We start from the raw sequence: 27,500 nt of genomic DNA on the forward strand, positions 1-27,500 counted from the left end.
ATGCCAGCGTTGGACTGGGGTGGGCACAGTAAGAAGTCTCACAACACCAGGTTAAAGTCCAACAGGTTTATTTGGTATCACGAGGTTTCAGAGTGCTGTTCCTTTTACCTGGTGTTGTGAGACTTCTTACTGTTTCCAGTCACATCCTTTCTATCATTTGGATTTCAGAACTGCCATGATAATCTAGCTGTGACCTGATCAACTCTCACTGCCCTCTCTTGTTTATGTTGTTCTCTCCTCTGAGCTGTGTAAATTGGAGGGTTTGAAGAGTTCAGTGTCACTGACTGGGGACGGGATTTTTGAAGGTGTTTTGGACGGGTGTATCTTGGATAATTTGGGTTGTGTGGTGGGGTTAGGGTAATCGGGTTGAGTGTATATGGGGTAACTGCGGGTATCTGTGGGGCTCGGGTTTGTGAGTATAAGCGGGTGGGCGGATGGAGCTTTCTCTTCCAAACACTCCATCCTGGAGTCACTCAGTCACAGTTCCCACAGCAGATAATAGATGCAGAGGGGAATGATTTTAAAGTGGTTGGGACCGGACTCCCTCACAATGGACATAACTTTTTCTTTACTCAGAGGGCATGGAATGCCCTGCCTGCAGCAGTTGTGGACTCGCCAACTTTAAGGGCGTTCAAATGGTCAGTGGATAGGCATATGGATAACATTGGAATAGTTTAGGTTAGAGGGTCATTAGATTGGTTCCAATGGTCAGCGCAACATTGAGGGCCGAAGGGCCTGTACTGTGCTGGAATGTTCTATGTTCTATAACAGGCAGCAGGAGGTCACAGGGCAATACAGAATCACAGGGCAATATGGGATGTGGCAGTCTCGGGGAGTTGGGGGTGAGTTAGTAAATGGAGAGAGGCTGAGTTATATTAAATCTCACCTGGACCGAGGGAGGTGTTGTTTCCAAGGATGGCTTTGATGGTGGAATTGTCCAAAAAAAGGGACTGACCTCCTGTTAATTAGAAATGTGGTTTCACAAAAGGCAAATTAGCTCCTTGCAGAAGCAGGATTTACAGGCTCTCAATGCGTTTCATTGGATGGGATTTTACGTCCTCGTTCACTACAAGCCCCCCACTGATTTTTCGTGGAAATCCAGCCATTATGTTTCCCCAACTCCCATGAATCACCTTGGAACATTAGACGTATAAGATGATGAATGGGATGGATAGGATAGAGCTGGAGAGGCTCTTCCCGCTCAGAAAGGACAGTAGGACTAGGGGGCACAGCCTCAAGATAAAGGGGGGGCGGTTTAGAACGGAGTTGAGGAGGAACTTCTTCACTCAAAGGGTGGTGAATCTCTGGAATTCTCTGCCCGTTGAAGTGGTGGAGGCTGCCTCGCTAAATATTTTTAAGACGCGGGTTGATGGGTTTTTGATGAGAGAGGGGATTAAGGGCTATGGGGAGAGGGCGGGAATGTGGAACTGAGACACGACAGATCAGCCATGATCTTATTGAATGGCGGGGCAGGCTCGAAGGGCTAGATGGCCTACTCCTGCTCCTGTTTCTTATGTTCTTATGTTCGCGTGGAATGACCATCTGAACGCCCTTAAAGTTGGCGAGTCCACAACTGCTGCAGGCAGGGCACTCCACGCCCTCTGAGTAAAGAAAAAGTTATGTCCATTGTGAGGGAGTCCGGTCCCAACCACTTTAAAATCATTCCCCTCTGCATCTATTATCTGCTGTGGGAACTGTGACTGAGTGACTCCGGGATGGAGTCTTTGGAGGAGAAAGCTCCTTCCGCCCTCCCGCTTATACCCACAAACCCGAGCCCCACAGATACCCGCAGTTACCCCATATACACTCAGCCCGATTACCCTAGCCCCACCACACAACCCAAATTATCCAAGATACACCCGTCCAAAACACCTTCAAAAATCCCGTCCCCAGTCAGAGACACTGAACTCTTCAAACCCTCCAGTTTACACAGCTCAGAGGAGAGAACAACATAAACAAGAGAGGGCAGTGAGAGTTGATCAGGTCACAGCTAGATTATCATGAATTTCCGTTGTTGGAACTTTGCCCACGCTGATTCCCTGGTGGCTGAGGTGATAGAGTTCCTGCCATTGTCTCAGTTCCCATTGGATGGGGCGAAGTGAAATTAGTATTATGGTCCTCGGTACTGTTTATGGGATCTTGCCGTGTGCAAACCGGCTGTAAGGTTTCTACATTGCTGAGTGACTACACCACATCAACAGTAGGAACTTAACTATAAAAAGGTTTTTTTTTAACAGCAGACATCAGTGCAGCATCCAGAAACCATCATAGAGCAGGGTCGCTATTCACTGATCTCCACTCTCCGCTCAACAGCTAATAAAACTGAATGAAGTGCATTTCACTTACTCGCTGGAATACCTAGATAACAAGAAAACCTATGTCAGACTCCTGTTTATTGACTGCAGCTCAGCCTTCAACACTATTATTCCCACAAAACTTATCTCCAAACTCCTTGGCCTAGGGCTCGGCACCTCCCTTTGCGACTGGATCCTGAACTTCCTAACTCACAGACCAGAATCAGTAAGGATAGACAAGAACACCTCCTCCAAAATCATCCTCAACACCGGTGCCCCACGAGGCTGTGTTCTCAGCCCCCTATTACACTCCTTATACACCCATGTCTGTGCGGCCAAATTCCCTCTAATTCAATTTTCAAGTTTGCTGATGACACCACTGTAGTGGGTCGGATCTCAAACAATGACGAGACAGAGTACAGGAATGAGATAGAGAATCTGGTGAACTGGTGCAGTGACAATAATCTGTCCCTCAATGTCAACAAAACGAAGGAGATTGTCATTGACTTCAGGAAGTGTAGTGGAGAACATGCCCCTGTCTACATCAATGGGGACGAAGTAGAAAGGGGAGAGAGCTTCAGGTTTTTAGGTGTCCAGATCACCAACAGCCTATCCTGGTCCCCACACCCTCATGGTTAAGAAATCCCACCAATGCCTCTACTTTCTCAGAAGACTAAGGAAATTTGGCATATCAGCTACAACTCTCATCAACTTTTACAGATGCCCCATAGAAAGCATTCTTTCTGGTTGTATCACAGCTCGGTATGGGCTCCTGCTCTGCCAAGACCGCAAGAAACTACAAAAGGTTGTGAATGTAGCCCAATCCATCGCGCAAACCAGCCTCCCATCCATTGATTCTGTCTACACTTACTGCTGCCTTGTCAAGGCAGCCAGCATAATTAAGGACCCCACGCAACCTGGACATTCTCTCTTCCACCTTCTTCCATTGGGGAAAAAAGATCAAAAGTCTGAGGTCACGTACCAACCGCCTCAAGAACAGTTTTTTCCCTGCTGCTGTCAGACTTTTGAATGGACCTACCTCACACTAAGTTGACCTTTCTCTACGCTCTAGCTATGACTGTAACACTACATTCTGTACTCTCTCCTTTCCTTCTCTATGCACGATATGTTTTGTACAGCATGCAAGAAATAATACTTTTCACTGTATACTAATACATATGACAATAAATCAACTCAAATCAAATCAAATTCTAGAAGTGAAATTAGGAAATATTTCTACACTGAATGGGGATGTGGGTAAAGGCAGGTGTCGGGAGTTTGGACATCACAGTTCAGTGACACGCTGGCTTTAGTGATTCCAAATCAGAAACCCACCCCTGGTTTCCGATTGCCCTCTGCTACTTATCCCAGCTGCTTTGTAATTCCAGGCAGGTTCTCTCTCCTGTCTGTCTCAAAGCTGCTCCCTGGTGACTGCCTGTTTTTGTGAAATCATACCCATATAAACCTCAAACTGATGGCAAACCTCTATCTCCATGGCAATACAGCACATCCTTGATGCCCCAGATACACACACTAATTATCTCAAATCTTCCCGTTGTTCTGGGGAACTCTGAGAATAATTTGAATCCCTTACTGAGATGGCTGTGAACTTCCTCTCTCTACAATGAAGTTTAGAGAGATAGCACTCATTGTTTATTTTCCAATACTTCCCACTGTGACTGTATTAAACAATCTCATACCATTCTGTGATTTGCCTTTATTTAAATCTGTTTACCAACATCTGAAGTCAGGTATTTTCATTTATCTTAATTATTTTCAAACTAAAAGCGATACTCCTAAGGCACAGAAACAGTGACATTGGATATTTGGAGCAATCCACAGTCAGCCCCTGAACGTCCGATCATCTTCGATTCCTTGTCTCGACCACACACACACTGTAACCACATCAGTCGGGCTAGTGGAGCGTTAGTTAATTAAGCTGATTATTGCAGCCTAGAAAGTTCCTCAGATGGTCACGCTTTGGAAACAGATGGACAGATGGAAAGCATTTCTCTCCACTTCACTTCACTCCAAGTCTCTGATACAGGCACTGCCTCTGGTATTAAAGTGGGCGAGAGTGTTTTGTAACATGTTCTTTCCTTGTTCAACATCAATTAAGGCATTAGTCAAATTCCCCAGCTGAGCAATGCACAATTTGTGCCTGCCAAGCTTAAAGCAGGTTTGACAGCAGCACTGAGCTCTTTGCATCGGCGAGTTGTACAGTAAGAGTGGGCTAAATTCAGCAACAAACACATTCTTGCTGTCAGTAGCTGCACTTAGTGCTGGAGTAACAGATCCCATGAAAGTGGAATAGGATAAGGGAACATCAGTGGCACAGGGTGGAGAGGCTGTAGGAAAATATTTAAGCAGTGTGGGATGCCTCAGTAACCCATGCACTGTCCGAGGGCCACATAATAATTTTCAGATTATGAAACACTGGGTCAGGCTAGTTGGAAACTGTCTCCCAATTATTGAGGAGACATAAATAGAAGATTAAATGTTGGGAGTTTTGAACAGTGAGCAGCAGAATCTGCTTCACGTGAAGAGTTGTGGGTCCCTCAATTCCAGAGTTACTGTTTGAGGCACAAACTATTGGGGCACCTTTTCACTCCTCAGAAAGATCCCGCAATCCTCAAACTCATTTCCACTGGAATCGTCTCTTGTGCTTCACTCTTCATTGAGTGGAATGGGGATAGAGATAGAGAGTGGGGGTGGATAGAGATAGAGAGTGGGGTTGGATAGAGATAGAGGATGAGGTTGGATAGAGATAGAGAGTGGGGTTGGATAGAGATAGAGGGTGGGGTTGGATAGAGATAGAGGATGAGGTTGGATAGAGATAGAGAGTGGGGTTGGATAGAGATAGAGGGTGGGGTTGGGTAGAGATAGAGAGTGGGGGTGGATAGAGATAGAGAGTGGGGGTGGTTAGAGATAGAGATAGAGGGTGGGGTTGGATAGAGATAGGGAGTGGGGTTGGATAGAGATAGAGAGTGGGGTTGGATAGAGATAGGGAGTGGGGTTGGATAGAGATAGAGAGTGGGGTTGGATAGAGATAGGGAGTGGGGTTGGATAGAGATAGAGGGTGGGGTTGGATAGAGATAGAGGGTGGGGTTGGGTAGAGATAGAGAGTGGGGGTGGATAGAGATAGAGAGTGGGGGTGGTTAGAGATAGAGATAGAGGGTGGGGTTGGATAGAGATAGGGAGTGGGGTTGGATAGAGATAGAGAGTGGGGTTGGATAGAGATAGGGAGTGGGGTTGGATAGAGATAGAGAGTGGGGGTGGTTAGAGATAGAGATAGAGGGTGGGGTTGGATAGAGATAGGGAGTGGGGTTGGATAGAGATAGAGAGTGGGGTTGGATAGAGATAGAGAGTGGGGTTGGACAGAGATAGAGGGTGGGGTTGGATAGATAAGGGGTATTGGTGACTGGAGGCAGGGCTCCAGGAAGATTCAGTGGCTGCCGTGTGCTGAGGCAGGTTGTGTGAAAGTCCCACCCTGGTGATCTGAGACTTCACCCCTGTTGTGAAAAATAACAAAGGATTGAAAGACATCCCCCTCGCTCTCCCCCACAGCACTCCCACACGCATCACATACTCTCCACACCCATCCATGCCTTCCAACCACTGTCCCGACACAGACTCATAGAGGTTTACAGCATGGAAACAGGCCCTTCAGCCCAACTTGTCCATGCTGCCCTTTTTTTAAACCCCGAAGCTAATCCCAATGGCCTGCATTTGGCCCATATCTCTCTATACCCGTCTTGCCCATGTAACTGTCTAAATGCTTTTTAAAGGACAAAATTGTACCCGCCTCTACTACTACCTCTGGCAGCTTGTTCCAGACACTCACCACCCTCTGTGTGAAAAAGTTTCTCTCTGGACACTTTTGTACCTCTCCCCTCTCACCTTAAACCTATGTCCTCTAGTTTTAGACTCCCCTCCCCTTGGGAAAAAATATTGAGTATCTAGCTGATCTGTGCCCCTCATTATTTTATAGACCTCTATAAGATCACCCCTCAGCCTCCTACGCTCCAGAGAAAAAAGTCCCAGTCTATCCAGCCTCTCCTTATAACTCAATCCATTAAGTGCCGGTAGCATCCTAGGACACCTTTTCTGCACTCCTTCTAGTTTAATAATATCCTTTCTATAATAGGTGGCCAGAACTGGACACAGTATTCCAAATGTGGCCTCACCAATGTCTTGTACAACTTCAACAAGACATCCCAACTCCTGTATTCAATGTTCTGACCAATGAAACCAAGCATGCTGAATGCCTTCTTCACCACTCTGTCCACCTGTGACTCCACTTCCAAGGAGCTATGAACCTGTCCCCCTAGATCTCCTTGTTCTGTAACTCCCCCAGTGCCCTACCATTACATGAGTAAGTCCTGCCCAGGTTCAATCTACCAAAATGCATCACCTCGCATTTATCTAAATTAAACTCCATCATACCCTCCTTGGCAAAATATGCCCTCTGCCCACCCCAAGGCCCCTCATAGCCCGAATATCAACCTATGCTACTCTCCAGGCCATGGCTCTTTTACCAGTCCTATGCTAATCAATGCCCTCTGCCCTTTACTCTCCATGCCAACTCCCCCAGTATCCACTACGGGCAGACCTCAGGAGCTGTGCGGAGGTGAACTGGAATCAAGTTGTAATGATGACTTCACTACCTTAAACAAAACTCTCACTGATTTAAATATATACCTATTCAATGCCTTCCATTCAATACACTTAAATTCCATCAAGTACTTAATCCCTTATGAAAACAAATATTTGTGTTCATAGCCCCACAACTTTAAACCACTTGGTCCTTCAATCAACCTGTGAACTTGCAGCCCTCCAACTGTGACAGATTGCAGAATGAGTCTTCAGCACTAATCATGCAACTGCAATTGCAAAAGATTACAGCGGGTGTTATTTAATTTAAAGAGTTTTGGGATTTTAATGCCTTGACAGATTGACCATTCCGATGAGTTTATCCACTCTTTACACACATTCATGTCTACTTTGAGTAACTCCAAACTCCAATTCTAAGGTGATACAGTGACGCAGTGATTAGCACTGCTGCCTCACAGTGCCAGGGACCCAGTTTGATTCCAACCTCGGGCCACTGTCTGTTTGGAGTTTGCACGTTCTCCTCGTGTCTGCGTGGGTTTCCTCCTGATGGTGCAGTTTCCTTCCACAGTCCAAAGATGTGTGGAATAGGTCGATTGGCCATGCTAAACTGACCGGAGTGTCAGGGGATTAGCAGGGTCAGTATGTGGAGTTGTGAGAATAGGGCATGGGTGGGATTGTGGTCAGTGCAGACTCAGGCTGGATGGCCTCCTTCTGCACTGTAGAGACTCTATAATTCTGTGATTCAAAGGGCAATATACCTCTCCCAGAAGGGCCTCCAGATGTATCCAGAAGGGTCCCTGACCTCATTGACTTCATTAGTAAATGTGTAGAAGACTGTGTGCCAAACAAGCAAATCCATGTGTTCCCCAATTGGAAACCATGGATGAACAGGGATCTCCACTGCTTGCTGAAGTCCAGCTCTGAAGTGTTCAAGTCAGGCGACCCAACCTATACAAGAAAGCCCGATATGATCTAAGAAGATCTATCAAAGATGCCAAAAGACAGTACCAGATCAAGCTAGAGTCCCAGGCTAGTCACACCGACTCCTGCTGACTGTGGTAAGCTCTGCAAGACATGACAGGCGACAAGATAAAGGCATGTAAAAATCGCCAGCTCAAATTGCCCTGATGACTCAATGCATTCCATGCCTGTTTTGAGCAAGAGCATTCCCTCCACCCTGGAAGCCCTGGATGAACCTGTATCTGGGGTCACCATTGCAGATGTCAGAGCAGCTTTCTTGAAGGATAACCCACAGAAAGCGACTGGCCCGGGTGGGCTACCGGGACGTACACTCAGATCCTGCGTGGATCAGCTGGCGGGGGTATTCACAGGCATCGTCAGCCTCTCTTTACAACAATCTGAGGTCCCTATCTGCTTCAAGAAGACAACCATCGCCCTGGTATCTCAGAAAAACCAAGCAGCTTGCCTTAATGATTATTGGCCGATGGGTCTGACATCCATCATTATGAAGTGCTTTGAAAGGTTAGTCATGGCACAAATCAATTCCAGCCTCCCGGACTACCTGGATCCACTACAGTTTGCCTACTGCCGCAACAGGTCCACAGCAGATGCCATCCCTCTGGCCCTGCACTCAACCCTGGAACACCTAGATAACAAGGACACCTATGTCAGACTCTATTTATTGATGACACTCAGTCTTCAACACTATTATTTCCATGAAACTCACCTCCAAACTCTGTGGCCTTGGCCTCAGCACCTCCCTCTGCGACTGGATCCTGAACTTCCTAACCCACAGACCACAATCAGTAAGGAGAGGCAACAACACCTCCTCCACAATCATCCTCAACACCGGTGCCCCACCAGGCTGTGTTCTCACCCCCTACTATACTCCTTATGCACCTATGACTGTGCAGCCAAATTCACCTCTAATTTGATTTTTAAGTTTGCTGACGACACCACCATATTGGGTCAGATCACAAACAATGATGAGATAGAGTACAGGAATGAAATAGAGGGATTGGTGCAGCAACAATAATCTCTCCCTCAATGTCAACAAAACAAAGGAGATTGTCATTGACTTCAGGAAACATAGAAGAGATCTTGCCCCCGTCTACATCAATGGGAACAAAGTAGAAAGGGTCAAGAGCTTCAGGTTTTTAGGTATCCAGATCACCAACAACCTGTCCTGGTCCCACCATGCTGACACTATAGTTTAGAAAGCCCACCAATGCCCCTACTTTCTCAGAAGACTGAGGAAATCTGGCATATCAGCTACAATTCTCACCAACTTTTACAGATGAACCATAGAAAGCATTCTTTCGGGTTGTATCGCAGCTTGGTATGGGCTCCTGCTCTGCCTAAGACCGCAAGGAGCCACAAAAGGTCATGAATGTAGCCCAATCCATCACACAAACCAGCCTCCCATCCACTGTCTCTGTCTACACTTCCCACTGCTCGACAAAGCAACCGTATAATAAAGGACCCCACGCACCCTGGACATTCTCTCTTCCACCTTCTTCCAACAGGAAAAAGATATAAAAGCCTGAGGTCACGTACCAACCAACCCAAGAACAGCTTCTTCCCTGCTGCTGTCAGACTTTTGAATGGACTTATTTTGCATTAAGTTGATCTTCCTCTACACCCTCGCTATGACTGTAACGCTACATTCTGCACTCTCTCCTTCTCTATGAAGGTATGTTTTGTCTGTATAGTGCACAAGAAACAATACTTTTCACTTTATAAAGTTTATTTATTAATCACAAGTAAGGCTTACATTAACACTGCAATGAAGTAACTGTGAAACTCCCCTAGTCACCACACTCTGGTGCCTGTTCGGGTCAATGCAGCTAACCAGCACATCTTTCAGACTGTGGGAGGAAACCGGAGCATCCGGAGGAAACCCATGCAGACATGGGGAGAACGTGCACACTCCATATGTATGTTAATACATGTGGCAATAATAAATCAAATCAGGCTCTTGTACCATTTTGGCAAAGCCAATGCCCCGTTCCATCTCAATGAAAACTCAACATTTAAGACGAGAATCATGAAAACTTCTAACATAGAAGGAGACTGTTCAGCCATCCTGTTCCCTGCTAGAGTGACCCAATTGGTCCCATTCCCGATCTTTTTCCCCAACACAATTCAGGTATTTATCCAACTCACTTTTCAAAGTTCTAATTGCAGCTGTTTCCACCCCGCTTTCAGGCCTGATCAGAAGGGCGGTGCAGTAGCACAGTGGTTAGCACTGCTGCTTCACAATTCCAGGGTCCTGGGTTTGATTCCCACTCGGGTCACTGTCTGTGTGGAGTTTGTACATTCTCCTCGTGTCTGTGTGGGTTTCCTCCAGTTTCCTCCCACAGCCCAAAGATGTGCGGGTTAGGTTGATTGGCCGTGCTAAGAAAGTGCCCCTTAGTGTCCTGAGATGTTACATTAGAGGGATCAGTGGGTAAAACATGTAGGGATATGGTAGTAGGGCCTGGGTGGGATTGTGGTCAGTGCAGACTTGATGGGCTGAATGGCCTCTTCCTGTACTGTAGGGTTTCTGTAAAAGATTAATTCTTCTCCTTTTACCTCTGTCTAGCTAACAACTACCTTCAATCTGCACCCTTTATTAATAATAATAGTGTTGAAGGCTGAGCTAAAGTCATTAATGACCTTGCTGCTCAGGAGACCAGCTTCTCCCCCATCTGCTTGAATTCTTTCCTGATTTGAATTTATCTTCTTAACCTTCTCTGCTCTGAGGAGAACATAGCCAGCACCTCCATTCTCTACACCCTTTTGAGAAGAGGGCAGATTAAACTGGGGCTGTCGGGCTCACGTGCAGAGTTTGCTCGGGCTGAATGGTCTTGTCTATAGATATTACTAGAATCAGCTATTGGAACCTCACAGAGTAACAACTCATCAGAGCTCCATTCGGAGGAGGGCTACTAGATTGATACCTGGGATGAGTAGAGGTTGGAAGAGTGAGGGGTGACTTGATTGAAGTATGTAAGATCATGAACAGTCTTGACAAGGTGGACATGGGAATTGTGCTTCCTCTCTTGTGGGCAAGTAGGCTGATACCGGAGATGAGGGGGTTAGCCTATGAAGAGAGACTGAATAGACTGGGTCTGTACTCGTTGGAGTTTAGAAGGATGAGGGGGGATCTTATAGAGACGTATAAGATAGTGAAGGGGATGGATAGGGTAGAGGTAGAGAGATTCTTCCCGCTTAGAAAGGATAGCAGGACTAGAGGACACAGCCTCAAGATAAGGGGGGGGGGACAGTTTAGAACGGAGTTGAGGAGGAACTTCTTCACTCAAAGGGTTGTAAATCTCTGGAATTCTCTGCCCGTTGAAGTGGTGGAGGCTACCTCGCTAAATATATTTAAGTCACGGGTAGATAGGTTTCTGATAGACAAGGGAATTAAGGGTTATGGGGAGAAAGCGGGAAAGTGGAACTGATCCACTTCAGATCAGCCATGATCTTATTGAATGGCGGGGCAGACTCGAAGGGCTAGATGGCCTACTCCTGCTCCTATTTCTTATGTTCTTAAGTCCAGAACTAGAGGTCGCTCTTTTAAAATGAGGGGTCACCCTTTTAGGACAGAGATGAGATAAGGAGAATATTCTTCTCTTCAGGCGGTTGTGTGATTTTGAACCTCTGGCTCTGAATGCAGTGGAAGCAAGGCCGTTGAATATTTTTAAGGCAGAGGTAGATAGATTCTTGTTAAGCAAGGAAATCAAAGGGGGTAGCCGGGAAAGTGAAACGTGAAACACAACCAGATCGTCCATGATCTTACTAAATGGTAGAACAGGCTGGAGTGACCGAATGGTCTACTTTTGGTCCTATTTCACATGGTCCCATGTACGAATGGGAAGGTTGTGACTCAAGTGGACAACCTCAGTGCTATTCCCTGAGTGGTTAATGATTATGTGGGTATGCCGGCGTTGGACTGGGGTAAACACAGTAAAAAGTCTGACAACACCAGGTTTTAGTCCAACCTATTTATTTGATGATATACTCACAAGCTTTCGGGGTTAGCCCCTTCATCAGGTGAATGGAGAGTTCTGGCCTCAGACAGAGCATATAAAGCACAGACAGTTTAGAGATTACTGATTAGAATGCGAATCCTTACACCTAACCTGCTGTTCAAGACCTGAAGTGGCTGACAATGTGAGTGGAAGGAGCACTGATCACAGTTTAAAGAAATGTGTATTATCTCCAGACAGTACAGTAAGTGAGGTTTTGCAAACCCAGGCAAGTCACGGGGGTTACAGATAGTGCGACATGAACCCAAGATCCCTGTTGAGACCGGTTCATGTCGCACTATCTGTAACCCCCGTGACTTGCCTGGGTTTGCAAAACCTCACTTACTGTACTGTCTGGAGACAATACACATCTCTTTAACCTGTGATCAGTGCTCCTTCCACTCACATTGTCGGCCACTTCAGGTCTTGAACAGCAGGTTAGGTGTAAGGATTCGCATTCTAATCAGTAATCTCTAAACTGTCTGTGCTTTATATGCTCTGTCTGAGGCCAGAACTCTCCATTCACCTGACGAAGGGGCTAACCCCGAAAGCTTGTGAGTCTATTATCAAATAAATAGGTTGGACTAAAACCTGGTGTTGTCAGACTTTTTACTGTGGTTAATAATTGCCCTGAACCCTACGCCAAGGATTTTCTCACTGGAAACTTCTGGAACCTCAGAAAGTCAGAGACGCATTATTTTCATCTATACCAGAAAATTCACTAGAGGCCACGGGCAGCAGCAGGTAAAACAAACAAATATTTACTCCTGTACTCAGTTTCCCCTGAGCCAGAGCACAGTGTGAGATGTACCCCTGAGGCACAGGCTTGTCAATCAATGATATAACTGATTTTGAGAGACTTTACTGATGGTTGGTGACAGTATTTGTGCAAGATGATATAAATCTATAGGAAATGTTCCAAAATAATAAATATTCAAACAGTTCTTTGATGATTGTTCAAAAGATGAAGGATAACAGAAGGGCCCAGCTACATTTGAACATTACGATAGGCTGTAAATATCTTGAAAGTGATGGTGAGGCCTCATGAATTTGGAAAGGTGTGTCGTCAGGAGAGCAGATACTGAAATCAGGCAGCAGGCTAACATTTGAATGAAGCAGTTTCCTGCCCTCCCCACCCTCACTTGTAAATTACTGCAACGTGATGAAAGAAGAATGAGTTGGAATATTTTGTGTGGATAAAGCTGCCTTTTAGCTCCTTATGCACTGCCACCCGTTGAAATTAATTCTAATCCGCACCGTGTGTAAACAGGAATACCTCAAAACCCAAACACAACCGCACGGAATTCAGGATTCAATGAGAAAAGAAATTATGGTCCTCAGTAGAACCCTACAGTGCAGAAAGAGGCCATTTGGCCCATCGAGTCTGCTCCGAACACAATCCCACCCAGGCCCTACCCCCATATCCCTACATATTTTACCTACTAATCTACACATCTCAGGACACTAAGGGGCAATTTCTTAGCATGGCCAATCAACCTAACCCGCACATCTTTGGACTGTGGGAGGAAACCCACACAGACACGAGGAGAACATGCAAACTCCACACAGACAGTGACCTGAGCCGGGGAATTGAACCCAGGACCCTGGAGCTGTGAAGCAGCAGTGCTAACCACTGTGCTACCGTGCAGTAGGTAACGGGAAGAAGAAAAGAAGCAAAGGGTGTACCCAAAGCAAGAAGATTGAAAAACCCTGGATCATATCCGTCCCTGTGAAGAGTGAAGCAAAATGAATAGCTGGGATTTTCCCGCTAGGTCTGAGTCTCACGGTGGGACAGGTTATCCATTTTGGGCTCATTAGTTATGCAGCTGGGTCTTTCATGGTGAATGACATGGTGAGGTGGGCAGGAAGTCCCATCCCGGCGCCGTGTTTAAAAGGTGAGCTGTTTATCATGCCTGGAGTTTGGGCCTAAACATGGCCACTCAAAAATAGCAAGCACAGGCCCAACACCTCAGTGACACATCTGGAGACTCTCCTCAGGCTGAGGAGTGGTGGAACATCCTCTTGCCCAGGGATGGGACGAGGAGACTCAATCTCACCACATCTGCATGAGAGGGGGTTGCGGGCTTGAGTCACAATCCCATTGATACATGGGACATCGTGCAACCATGCGAAATAGGACCAGAATGAGGCCACTCCAGCCTGTTCTGCCATTCAATTAGATCATGGCCAGTGCTTCATCTGTACAGAGAAGGACCTGTGCAGGAAAAGGATGAAGGACCTAATCCATTTATCCAGGGTACCTGCACCAAAAAGTGTTCACATACCATCTGTCTTTACGCAGGAGAAGACAATGCACAACAGGCACAAACGGGAAAATACAAGAGAGGGCATGCCAGTGTCTACCCCCCTCACAGTATGACTGGTGAACATAAGAACATAAGAAATAGGAGCAGGAGTCGGCCATCAAGCCCTTTGAGCCTGCCCCGCCATTCAATAAGATCATGGCTGATCTGATAGTGGATCAGTTCCACTTTCCCGCCCTCTCCCCATAACCCTTAATTCCCTTATTGGTTAAAAATCTATCTACCTGTGACTTAAACACATTTAACGAGGTAGCCTCCACTGCTTCAATGGGCAGAGAATTCCAAAGATTCACTACCCTCTTGAGAGAAGAAGTTCCTCCTCGACTCAGTTCTAAATTGACTCCCCCTTATTTTGAGGCTGTGCCCTCTAGTTCTTGTTTCCATTCTAAGTGGAAATAATCTCTCTGTCTTCTACCCTGTCTTCTACCCTTCATTATCTTATATGTCTCTATAAGATCTCCCCTCAGACTTCTAAACTCTAATGAGTTCAGGCCCAATCTGCTCAATCTCTCCTCATAAGCTAACCCTGGAATTTGGTGGGCCAACAAACTGGCAGAGCTCCCATACCAACAGTGAGGGTGGCCTCCCAAAGCATCCAGCGAGGAAAAATCTCCAACTCCAACTTGGAGGTTGAGGGTGAAGCCGGACTGCAATTCAGAACCCCAACCTCAGGCCGCAGGGCAACGGGAAGGGTGGAGTGGCACTGATATATGTCCAAGTGGGGGGTCTCCATGGGGATGATGACAGGTTCCATTCAGAACTTGGTCCAACAGAACAGCCAGTTTCTATTAGACTCCATCGCCGTAGCAGTGGCTATGTGAGAGGACCGTGCGGCACCTTGGCCTCCCACCCAGGTGCCCCTTTCCCTCAAAGGGTCAGGGAAGGGTCCTCAGGCTCCCAAAGGAAGGCGGTACATCAGGCTGACACCTCCACTCTCCAAGGGTACCCAGATGTTCCAAGTCCTCTCTCCCCATGACTCCATCTGCTCCGGCCTCTGGGACCACTGAGTGTGCACCTGCCCCAAAGGTTAGGAGCCCCCAAGGTCTTGGTTTGTCAAAGGATGGCTGGCAGCATTGGAAACGGTAGGACCTAGGGCAAACTCTGAGACATGGCTCTGGGGAAAGGAAGATTGAGAAGTTCCAAATGCATGGGTGCACAAACACTGTAAATCGTTGCTGAGGTTCTGTCAAAAAAAAAGATTAATTGCAATTTACGGAGGATTGCTGGGTTTTCCTTGCTTCTCTTCACTAATCCCTGTGCACTCCACACCCCCCCAACCACCACCCCCACCATATTTTGAGGGCTGATCTGGATTATCTCTCTAAATCGTGCCTACACGTGGAGGAATAGATCTTTACAAGGGCCCTTGTCAGCAGTGTGTGAGGAGCCTGTCACACACTCTGTCCCCTTGACCTTTACAGCCTCATCTATGGACACGCCTCTCCCTCGGCAGGGCAGCAGAATAGGATTCCCCTTGTCCAGTGAGCTAGCCTTCAGTTCCACACATCTGAGAACCCTCCTCTCAACCAACATTCCTTGAGCTGGGTGCCGAGGGTGTGAGTGCCGAGGGTGTGAGTGCCAAGAGTGTGAGTTCCAGGGGTGTGAGTGCCGAGGGTGTGAGTGCCGATGGTGTGAGTGCCAAGAGTGTGAGTTCCAGGGGTGTGAGTGCCGAGGGTGTGAGTGCCGAGGGTGTGAGTGCCAAGAGTGTGAGTGCCGAGGGTGTGAGTGCCAAGAGTGTGAGTTCCAGGGGTGTGAGTGCCGAGGGTGTGAGTGCCGAGGGTGTGAGTGCCGAGAGTGTGAGTGCCGATGGTGTGAGTGCCGAGGGTGTGAGTGCCGAGAGTGTGAGTGCCGAGGGTGTGAGTGCCGAGGGTGTGAGTGCCGAGGGTGCGAGTGCCGAGAGTGCGAGTGCCGAGGGTGTGAGTGCCGAGGGTGTGAGTGCCGAGAGTGTGAGTGCCGAGAGTGTGAGTGCCGAGGGTGTGAGTGCCGAGAGTGCGAGTGCCGAGCGTGTGAGTGCCGAGAGTGTGAGTGCCGAGCGTGTGAGTGCCGAGGGTGTGAGTGCCGAGGGTGTGAGTGCCGAGGGTGTGAGTGCTGAGGGTGTGACTGCTGAGGGTGTGAGTGCCGAGGGTGTGAGTGCCGAGAGTGTGAGTTCCAGGGGTGTGAGTGCTGAGGGTGTGACTGCTGAGGGTGTGAGTGCCGAGGGTGTGAGTGCCGAGAGTGTGAGTTCCGGGGGTGTGAGTGCCGAGGGTGTCAGTGCCGAGGGTGTGAGTGCCGAGGGTGTGAGTGCCGAGAGTGTGAGTTCCGGGGGTGTGAGTGCCGAGGGTGTGAGTGCCGAGAGTGTGAGTGCCGAGGGTGCGAGTGCCGAGGGTGCGAGTGCCGAGGGTGCGAGTGCCGAGGGTGTGAGTGCTGAGGGTATGAACATAGAACATAGAACACTACAGCACAAACAGGCCCTTCGGCCCACGAGTTGCGCCGATCACATCAACACCTATCTATGACCCCCAATCCCATAAAACCCCATATACTCATCCAGAAGTCTTTTAAAAGACCCCAGTGAGTTCGCCTCCACCACCACTGACGGCAGCCGATTCCACTCACTCACCACCCTCTGAGTGAAAAACTTACCCCTAACATCACTTCTGTACTTTCCTCCCTGCACCTTAAATCTGTGTCCTCTCGTAGCAACCATTTCAACCCGGGGAAATAGCCTCTGAGAATCCACCCTATCTATTAAGAACATAAGAACATAAGAAATAGGAGCAGGAGTAGGCCATCTAGCCCTTTGAGCCTGCCCCGCCATTCAATAAGATCATGGCTGATCTGTCATGGCTCAGTTCCACTTTCCCGCCCTCTCCCCATAACCCTTAATCCCCTCTCTTATCAAGAACCCATCAACCCGCTTCTTAAAAATATTTAGCGAGGCAGCCTCCACCACTTCAACGGGCAGAGAATTCCAGAGATTCACCACCCTTTGAGTGAAGAAGTTCCTCCTCAACTCCGTTCTAAACCGCCCCCCCTTTATCTTGAGGCTGTGCCCCCTAGTCCTACTGTCTTTTTTGAGCGGGAAGAGTCTCTCCACCTCTATCCTATCCATCCCATTCATCATCTTATACGTCTCAATGAGATCTCCCCTCATTCTTCTAAACTCTAACGAGTACAAGCCTAGTTTATTCAGCCTCTCCTCATAGCTCAACCCCCTCAACTCCGGTATCAGCCTAGTAAACCTCCTCTGCACTCCCTCCAGGGCCAAAATATCCTTGCGCAGGTGCGGCGCCCAAAACTGCACACAGTACTCCAGCTGCGGCCTCACTAATGCCCTATACAGCTGCAGCAAGACCTCCCTACTTTTATATTCAATCCCCCTCGCGATGAAGGCCAGCATCCCATTCGCCTTCCTGACCACCTGCTGCACCTGCAAGCTGGGTTTTTGCGACTCATGCACAAGGACCCCGAGGTCCCTCTGCACCGTCGCCTGCTGCAGTTTTTCGCCACGTAAGTAATACGTAAGTATTCCTCTCAACATTTTGTAAACTTCTATCAGGTCGCCTCTCAACCTTCGTCTCTCCAGGGAAAAGAGTCCCAGCTCCCTCAACCTAACTTCATAAGGCATGCCTCCCAGTCCAGGCAACATCCTTGTAAATCTCCTCTGTACCCTTTCAATAGCTTCTACATCTTTCCTATAGTGAGGCGACCAGAACTGCGCACAATACTCCAAATGAGGACTGACAAGGGTCTTATAAAGTTGCAGCATTACCTCCCGACTTCTAAACTCAATCCCTCGATTAATGAAGGCCAGTACACCATACGCCTTCTTGACCACCTCCTCCACCTGCGAGGCCGATTTAAGAGTCCTGTGGACCCGGACCCCAAGATCCTTCTGCTCCTCAACACTACCAAGACTCCTGTCCTTTGATAGTGTACTCGTTCATCCCGTTGGTTTTGCCAAAATGGACGACTACACATTTATCCGCGTTGAAGTCCATCTGCCACTTCTCCGCCCAGTCCTGCATCCTATTTATGTCCTGCTGCAACTTTTGACATCCTTCCAGACCATCCACAACACCACCGACCTTCGTGTCATCAGCGAACAGCGAAGTGCCGATGGTGTGAGTGCCGAGGGTGTGAGTGCCCAGAATGTGAGTGCCGAGAGTGTGAGTGCCGAGGGTGTGAGTGCCGAGGGTGTGAGTGCCGAGAGTGTGAGTGCCGAGAGTGTGAGTGCCGAGGGTGTGAGTGCCGAGGGTGTGAGTGCCGAGGGTGTGAGTGCCGAGGGTGTGAGTGCCGAGAGTGTGAGTGCCGAGAGTGTGAGTGCCCAGAGTGTGAGTGCCGAGAGTGTGAGTGCCGAGGGTGTGGACAGTGCCTCAACATCATGATAGTGTATGTTTCTGCTGAAGGTTTTAATGGTTTGAAGCTTATATTTCATTATAATGAACCTTTCCAATGATTACGTTTCCGTGCAGACAGTTACTGGTGGGTGCCTCATTGTAAGAGGACAGAATATAATTCAACCCATGTTTCCTGTTCATATTGAAGCCGTGTTGATTGGGTGGCACGGTAGCACAGTGGTTAGCACTGCTACTTCACAGCTCCAGGGACCTGAGTTCGATTCCTGGCTCGGGTCACTGTCTGTGTGGAGTTTGCACATTCTCCTTGTGTCTGCGTGGGTTTCCTCTGGGTGTTCCGGTTTCCTCCCACAGTCCAAAGATGTGCAGGTTAGGTTGATTGGCCATGCGAAATTGCCCCTTAGTGCCCTGAGGTGAGTAGGTTAGAGGGATTAGTTGGTAATATATGGGGATAGGGCCGGGGTGGGATTGTAGCCGGTGCAGACTCGATGGGCCGAATGGCACTGTAAGGTTTCTATGATAGACTAGGGGCCCTCAAACCCATTTGGAGTAATTTGGTTGGTTCATTATCCAGCCGGTATTTTGCCTTGACCGAATGCTGTTATTGTTGAGGTGGAATGTGCGCTCGGTTCCAGCGGCCACTTGCTGTGATAACCTGTCCATGTCTCAATCAGTCTGAATAAAGCTTTCAGCGGCCAGTTATCATACAAAACAATCAACCCCCTGAGATAGGCTCTCCATCCCGGGGCAATCTGACTGGTCACTCCACCCCGGGGCAATCTGACTGGTCACTCCACCCCAGGGCAATCTGACTGGTCACTCCACCCCGGGGCAATCTGACTGGTCACTCCACCCCGGGGCAATCTGACTGGTCACTCCACCCCGGGGCAATCTGACTGGTCACTCCACCCCGGGGCAATCTGACTGGTCACTCCATCCCGGGGCAATCTGACTGGTCACTCCATCCCGGGGCAATCTGACTGGTCACTCCATCCCGGGGCAATCTGACTGGTCACTCCATCCTGGGGCAATCTGACTGGTCACTCCATCCCGGGGCAATCTGACTGGTCACTCCATCCCGGGGCAATCTGACTGGTCACTCCATCCTGGGGCAATCTGACTGGTCACTCCACCCCAGGGCAATCTGACTGGTCACTCCACCCCAGAGCAATCTGACTGGTCACTCCATCCCGGGGCAATCTGACTGGTCACTCCACCCCGGGGCAATCTGACTGGTCACTCCACCCCGGGGCAATCTGACCGGTCACTCCACCCCGGGACAATCTGACTGGTCACTCCATCCCGGGGCAATCTGACTGGTCACTCCATCCCGGGGCAATCTGACTGGTCACTCCACCCTGGGGCAATCTGACAGGTCACTCCACCCTGGGGCAGTCTGACTGGTCACTCCACCCTGGGGCAATCTGACTGGTCACTCCACCCCGGGGCAATCTGACTGGTCACTCCACCCCAGGGCAATCTGACTGGTCACTCCACCCCGGGGCAATCTGACTGGTCACTCCACCCCGGGGCAATCTGACTGGTCACTCCACCCCGGGGCAATCTGACTGGTCACTCCATCCCGGGGCAATCTGACTGGTCACTCCATCCCGGGGCAATCTGACTGGTCACTCCATCCCGGGGCAATCTGACTGGTCACTCCATCCTGGGGCAATCTGACTGGTCACTCCATCCCGGGGCAATCTGACTGGTCACTCCATCCCGGGGCAATCTGACTGGTCACTCCATCCTGGGGCAATCTGACTGGTCACTCCACCCCAGGGCAATCTGACTGGTCACTCCACCCCAGAGCAATCTGACTGGTCACTCCATCCCGGGGCAATCTGACTGGTCACTCCACCCCGGGGCAATCTGACTGGTCACTCCACCCCGGGGCAATCTGACCGGTCACTCCACCCCGGGACAATCTGACTGGTCACTCCATCCCGGGGCAATCTGACTGGTCACTCCATCCCGGGGCAATCTGACTGGTCACTCCACCCTGGGGCAATCTGACAGGTCACTCCACCCTGGGGCAGTCTGACTGGTCACTCCACCCTGGGGCAATCTGACTGGTCACTCCACCCTGGGGCAATCTGACTGGTCACTCCATCCCAGGGCAGTCTGACTGGTCACTCCACCCTGGGGCAATCTGACTGGTCACTCTATCCTGGGACAAGCTGACTGGTCAATCCATCCCAGAGCAATCTGACTGGTCACTCCATCCCGGGGCAATCTGACTGGTCACTCCATCCTGGGACAATCTGACTGGTCACTCCACCCCAGAGCAATCTGACTGGTCACTCCATCCCGGGGCAATCTGACTGGTCACTCCACCCTGGGGCAATCTGACTGGTCACTCCATCCCGGCGCAATCTGACTGGTCACTCCACCCCAGGGCAATCTGACTGGTCACTCCGTCCCGGGGCAATCTGACTGGTCATTCCACCCCCGGGGCAATCTGACTGGTCACTCCACCCCAGGGCAATCTGACTGGTCACTCCATCCCGGGACAATCTGACTGGTCACTCCATCCTGGGGCAATCTGACTGGTCACTCCATCCCGGGACAATCTGACTGGTCACTCCATCCCGGGGCAATCTGACTGGTCACTCCATCCCGGGGCAATCTGACTGGTCACTCCACCCCGGGGCAATCTGACTGGTCACTCCATCTCGGGGCAATCTGACTGGTCACTCCACCCCGGGACAATCTGACTGGTCACTCCGTCCCGGGGCAATCTGACTGGTCACTCCATCCCGGGGCAATCTGACTGGTCACTCCACCCCGGGACAATCTGACTGGTCACTCCATCTCGGGGCAATCTGACTGGTCACTCCACCCCGGGACAATCTGACTGGTCACTCCATCTCGGGGCAATCTGACTGGTCACTCCACCCCAGGGCAATCTGACTGGTCACTCCATCCAATCGTGACTGTCCCTTTTATCCCATGAGCTCTAACTTTATTGGGTTGAATTCGAAAGCCAGTCAATAGCTGGGTGGCCACGGAAAGGCAAATACTCTACTCCATCTCTTATGTATCACAGGACCAAGATGTGGAACTTTAATAAGGAATAAACTTCATCCAGAGAAAGATAGAGAGGGGGTTCTGGGTAAATATACCGGCTATCAGAGTTATTGGCCAAAGGATCCTGGTCAAAAAGCCTTCATTTCTTTCAACCTGGATTAACCAATTTGAACATTTGTCAGCATGGGGTAAATCATGTTGTGAATTCAGAGCAACCGCAACAGGATTGGGGTCCTACAGATACACTCCAAACCAAACTCCTAGAAAGGAATGATATACAAATGGAATAGGGAAGATGGGAGCACGTCATTGATGTGTTATTAGGCTGATTGGAGGTAATAAATTGTCCCTAAATTAGTTTTCCCTCAATGTGGATGGCCATAAGCATAGACAAGGATCATGGGTGGAGGGGGGGACTGGTAATGTTAAAATGGCGACGCGGGCTCGTTGGGCCGAAGGGCCTGTTTCCCGGGCTGTTTTTGTTCTTTGTTCTTTTGTCAATGCAGACACCTTAGCGACAATGCTCTAACTCAATAATACTCCAGATTACTCCTTCTCCTGTAGCCCTAATTCTGATGTGATTATATTGTCAGATCATGTGCCAGTTTTTCATGTTCAATGCAATAAACTGTATGATTTTTATAGCTCAATGATTTGTATTTCAGGTGGTAATGTCGCAGTGCTGTCCATCTTTGACCTAAAGGAAGTGCAGAATGGCAGGGGATTCCAGAGTCCTTCCGAACACTGACATGGACATCAGAGCAACCACAAGAGAGTCAAAGAAGTTACCCAAGCAAGCACGGGATGACATCTTAACGACAGACAGGACACGGCTCCTTGCAGAACCAAAGAAAATCAAGCAGAGGTACGTGGACAAGGATGGGAAGTGTAACGTCCACCATGGAAATGTCCAGGAGACCTACAGATACTTCAGTGACCTGTTTACCACCTTGGTGGACCTCAAATGGCGATTTAATCTCCTAATCTTCACACTGGTCTTTACTGTTACCTGGCTCTTCTTTGGATTCATCTGGTGGCTGATAGCCTACATCCGAGGAGACCTGGACCATTTGGGAGATCCAACGTGGACCCCGTGCGTGGACAATTTGAACGGATTTGTGTCTGCTTTTCTATTTTCTATTGAAACTGAAACAACCATTGGTTATGGCCACAGGGTAATCACGGAGAAGTGCCCAGAGGGGATTATCCTGCTCTTGGTCCAGGCTATCCTGGGATCCATTGTTAACGCTTTGATGGTCGGCTGTATGTTTGTGAAGATTTCCCAGCCGAAGAATCGAGCCGAGACCCTCATGTTTTCGAACCGTGCGGTCATCTCTCTCCGGGACGAGAAGATGTGTCTCATGTTCCGGGTGGGGGACCTCCGTAACTCTCACATTGTAGAAGCCTCCATCCGAGCCAAGCTCATTAAATCCAGACAGACCAAAGAAGGAGAATTCATACCTCTCAACCAGACTGACATCAATGTGGGATTTGACACTGGGGACGATCGCCTCTTTCTGGTGTCCCCGCTGATAATCTCACACGAAATTAATGAGAAAAGTCCCTTTTGGGAAATGAGCCGGAGTCAACTGGAGAAGGAGGATTTTGAGATTGTTGTAATCCTTGAAGGCATGGTGGAAGCAACAGGTAGAGTCTGAATAACACAGTTTATCAGTGGTGGGGGCCTCAGTGACTAACTGGGAGGAAGGCCCTGTTTTGATGGGTGGGTTGGGCACAATGTTACATGGAATGAATCTGAGGAGACCAAGTGCTGGAGGTCTAGCCAATTGTTAATGGCTGGAACCCATCAGCAGAACTTCCGTCCCTCCCCCCATCTCCTGAACCTGCTGTGCCCGTAGGCAGGGGCTGCTTGGCACTAGCAGTGCAGACACCCACAGTTGGTGCCCAGCATTCAGGCGATTATGGGGTGAGTGGGAGGAAGAGCCCATTCCTTCTTTGTGAGGCCCTGAGGAATAGTCAAGTCAACAAAAATAAAAAACGCAAACCTCCTGGGTTGCTCCAAGCCCATGAATCTCCTCTCCACCGATGTGGCCTAAGACTGAAGTTATCACTGTTTACCCCTCCTCTCTTCCGCCTCTCCCATCCCCTCCTTCCCCCCCCCATCCCAACCTCGAAAGGGGAATATTGGATCTGGCCCTAACCTGCACGATTCAAGGCAATCCCAGCTGGGATATCCTGTTGACCTGCTCAATAGGACAGGTAAATACTCAGGCCTGGTGGTGGGCAGTGTGACGAAAGGAGATAAATCACTTGTCTCATTTAACTCCATTACTCACCATCTTGCTCTCGCAATAACATCGAACCAAATCCCTCCCTGTCCTTTCAGCGATGTGGAAGGTTGCATTGCAGCGTCGAAGGAAGAGCTGATGAGTTCTCCCTCATCCTGACCAATATTTTTCCCTCGACCACAATCCCATTTAAAATGAAAATCTGTACCTTGTCACGTCGCTGTTTCTGGGAGCTTGCTGTTTACAAATTGGCTGCTGTGTTTCCTACATCACGACAGTAACTGTAGTATTTTCTCAGCCATAAAATTCTTCGGGACATCCTGAAGTTGTGACAGATGCTATCTAAACATTGGAAAAAATTTCAATTACAAGGGAGGAAGTGTTAGGTTTTTTAGGGAACATTAAGACAGACAAATCCCCAGGGCCTGATGGCATCTATCCTAGACTGCTCAGGGAGACAAGAGATGAAATTGCTGGGCCTCTAACAGAAATCTTTGTCTCTTCACTAGATTTAGGGAGGTCCCAGAGGATTGGAGGATAGCGAATGTGGTCCTGTTATTTAAGAAGGGTAGCAAGGATAACCCGGGTAATTATAGGCCGGTGAGTTTGACGTCCATGGTAGGGAAATTGTTGGAGAGGATTCTTAGAGATAGGATGTATGCACATTTAGAACGGAATAATCTCATTAGCGATACACAGCATGGTTTTGTAAGAGGGAGGTCACGCCTCACAAACTTGGTTGAGTTTTTCGAGGCGGTGACAAAAACGATTGACGAGGGAAAGGTCGTGGATGTTGTCTATATGGATTTTAGTAACGAGTTTGACAAAGTCCCTCATGGCAGGTTGGTGCAAAAAGTTAAATCTCACGGGATAAAAGGGGAGCGAGCTAGATGGGTGGAGAACTAGCTTGGCCATAGAAGACAGAGGGTAGCAGTGGAGGGGTCTTTTTCTGGTTGGAGGTCTGTGACCAGTGGTGTTCCGCAGGGCTCTGTACTGGGACCTCCGCTGTTTGTGATATATGTAAGTGATTTGGAAGAAGATGTAGCTGGTGTGATCAGTAAGTTTGATCAGTAAGTTTGATCAGAAGTGATCAGTAAGAATGACCAGGTCTATTAGTGGCATTCATTCATATTTACAAATCTAACTTCTCAATCAAATGGGCTGTGTGGCAGGGAAGTGTTATATCTCCCAAACTGTTCAATCTGGACATTGAAGCCAACCTCAGAGATATAGATCTACTAGGTTGCAACGTTTTGGTTTGAACATGAACAACTTGAGATAGGGAGAGAGCACACTGCACTGGTTGCAGAGTCAGAGGAGGCACTGGAAGAACTAGAGGGATGGTATGGTGGCACAGTGGTTAGTAATGCTGCCTTATAGCACCAGGGACCCAGGTTCGATTCCCGGTTTGGGTCAGTGTGTGAAGTTTGCACATTCTCCCTGTGATTGCATGGGTTTCCTCCAGGTACTCCGATTTCCTCCCACAGCCCAAAGACGTGCAGGTTAGGTGAATTGGCCATGCTAAATTGCCCCTTAGTGTCTGGGTGATTAGCTAGGGTAAATGCATGGGGTTATGGGGAGAGGGCCTGATTGGGATTGTGGTTAGTGCAGACCTGATGGGCCAAATGGCCTCCTTCTGCACTGTAGGATTCTATGATTCTGTAAGTTCGCGGACAACACAAAGATGGCTGGACTTGCGGACAGTGATGAACATTGTCAGAGAATAACAGCAGGTTATAGATAGGCTGGAAAATTGGGCAGAGAAATGGCAGATGGAATTTGATCCAGATAAATGTGAAGTGATGCATTTTGGTAGAACTAATGTAGGGGGGAGCTATACAATAAATGGCAGAATCATCAGGAGTATAGACACACAGGGACCTGGGTGTGCAGGTTCACAGATCCTTAAAAGTGGCAGCACAGGTGGAGAAGGTGGTGAAGAAGGTAATGGCATGCTTGCCTTTATAGGACAGGGCATAGAGTATAAAAGTTGGTGTATGATGCTGCAGCTATATAGAACGTTGGTTAGGCCACGTTTGGAATACTGTGTCCAGTTCTGGTCGCCACACTACCAGAAGGACATGGAGGCTTTGGAGAAAAGGTTTACCAGGATGTTCCCTGGTATGGAGGGTTTTAGCTACGAGGAGAGATTGGGTAAACTGGGGTTGTTCTCCCTGGAAAGACGGAGGATGAGGGGCGACCTAATAGAGGTGTATAAAATTATGAAGGGCATAGACAGGGTGAACAGTGGGAAACTTTTTCCCAGGCCGGAGGTGACGAACACGAAGGGTTCACAAGTTCAAAGTTAAGGGGGCAAGGTTCAACACAGATGTCAGGGGGACGTATTTTACACAGAGGGTGGTGGGGGCCTGGAATGCACTGCCAAGCAAGGTGGTAGAGGCGGACACGCTGGGATCGTTGAAAACTTATCGAGGGAGCCACATGAACAGACTGGGAATAGAGGGATACAAACGAATGGTTTGGTTGGGCGCATGAGCGGTGCAGGCTTGGAGGGCCAATGGGCCTGTTCCCTGTGTATCGTTCTTTGTTAAATGTAAACCTTTCTGTTGATGGAATTGAATCACTCCTCGATTAGTCAGGTTAAAGAACCGGTGAAGGTGAAATATCCCTTTTGAAGTCGGGTATTTTCAGCCGTGTGCGTACAGTCAGATTCTTCCCAATGCCTTTATGTTTCTTCACTGTCACTGGATCAAAACCCTGGAACTTCCTCCATTAAAGTACTGTGAGTGTTCCTCAGGCAACATGTCATTCTCCTGGGAGCAAGTGGAAAACCTAATTTACACCAGTAACGATGAATGTTGGAACAGGAAGGCCAGTGAATGAGGGCATGCAGAGGAGAACGGAATCTATATTGAGGGAATGCGTGATTATATTTCATTAATAAACTGTGCAGTGCAGTGTTGTTGGGACACCAGCTCAGACACATTCTCAGTCCCTAGATTATATCCAATCTATAATGACTAAAAGATATGTAGGTTGTCAATCTATCTGATAAAGTAGCAGATTCAGGGATCAAAGACTTACGGATACATCAGTAAATTTCTCATAACCCTCAGAAAAAGAAAGTGATCTGTCAGCTGTAACGTATACCAATTTAAATATCTGGGTTATTACATGTAAGAGAACCATGTGAAAAGTGAATAAATTCAACATGTGGCACAGTGGTTGGCACTGCTGCCTCACATTTGGCCAGGGACCCAGATTCCTTGGGTAACTGTCTGTGTGGAGTTCACACCTTCTCCCCGTGACTGCGTGGGTTTCCTCCGGGTGCTCCGATTTCCTCCCACACTCCAAAGTTGTTCAGGTTAGGTAGATTGGCCATGCTAAATTGTCCCTTAGTGACCCAAGATTTGTAGGTTAGGGGGATTAGAAAGGTAAATATGTGGGGTTACAGAGATAAAATACTCTGACAGAGAGTTGGTGCAAACTTAATGGGCCAAATGGTTTCTTTCTGCACTGTAGAGATTCTGTGCTGAGTTCTTAATAAAAACCAATGTTACACAGCTCACCAGGGCTTTCTCATCTAATTTTTTATGAAATACGGGCATTGCTGGCAAGATCAGCATTTAATGCTCATCTCTATTTGTCCTTGTGATGGTGAGCTTTCTTTTTGAACCACTACAGTCCATGTGGTGTAGGGAATTCTGATGTGGAGATA

At 48.6% G+C, this 27,500-nt stretch overlaps 1 protein-coding gene across 1 annotated transcript in view; it reads left to right on the forward strand.

Annotated features, from left to right (window-relative positions):
- The window catches only part of kcnj5 (potassium inwardly rectifying channel subfamily J member 5), a 61,207-nt gene that overhangs the window by 23,854 nt on the left and 9,853 nt on the right, over positions 1-27,500 (forward strand). Inside the window, exon 2 of the mRNA XM_080214610.1 lies at positions 22,238-23,219. Within this exon, the coding sequence (XP_080070736.1) occupies positions 22,286-23,219 (934 nt within the window). The 5' untranslated portion in view covers positions 22,238-22,285. The remainder of the gene's footprint in view (positions 1-22,237; positions 23,220-27,500) is intronic.

The sequence above is a fragment of the Carcharhinus amblyrhynchos genome, chromosome 29, assembly GCF_965287045.1.
Source record: "Carcharhinus amblyrhynchos chromosome 29, sCarAmb.v2.hapA, whole genome shotgun sequence".
Classification (NCBI taxonomy): Eukaryota; Metazoa; Chordata; class Chondrichthyes; order Carcharhiniformes; family Carcharhinidae; genus Carcharhinus; species Carcharhinus amblyrhynchos.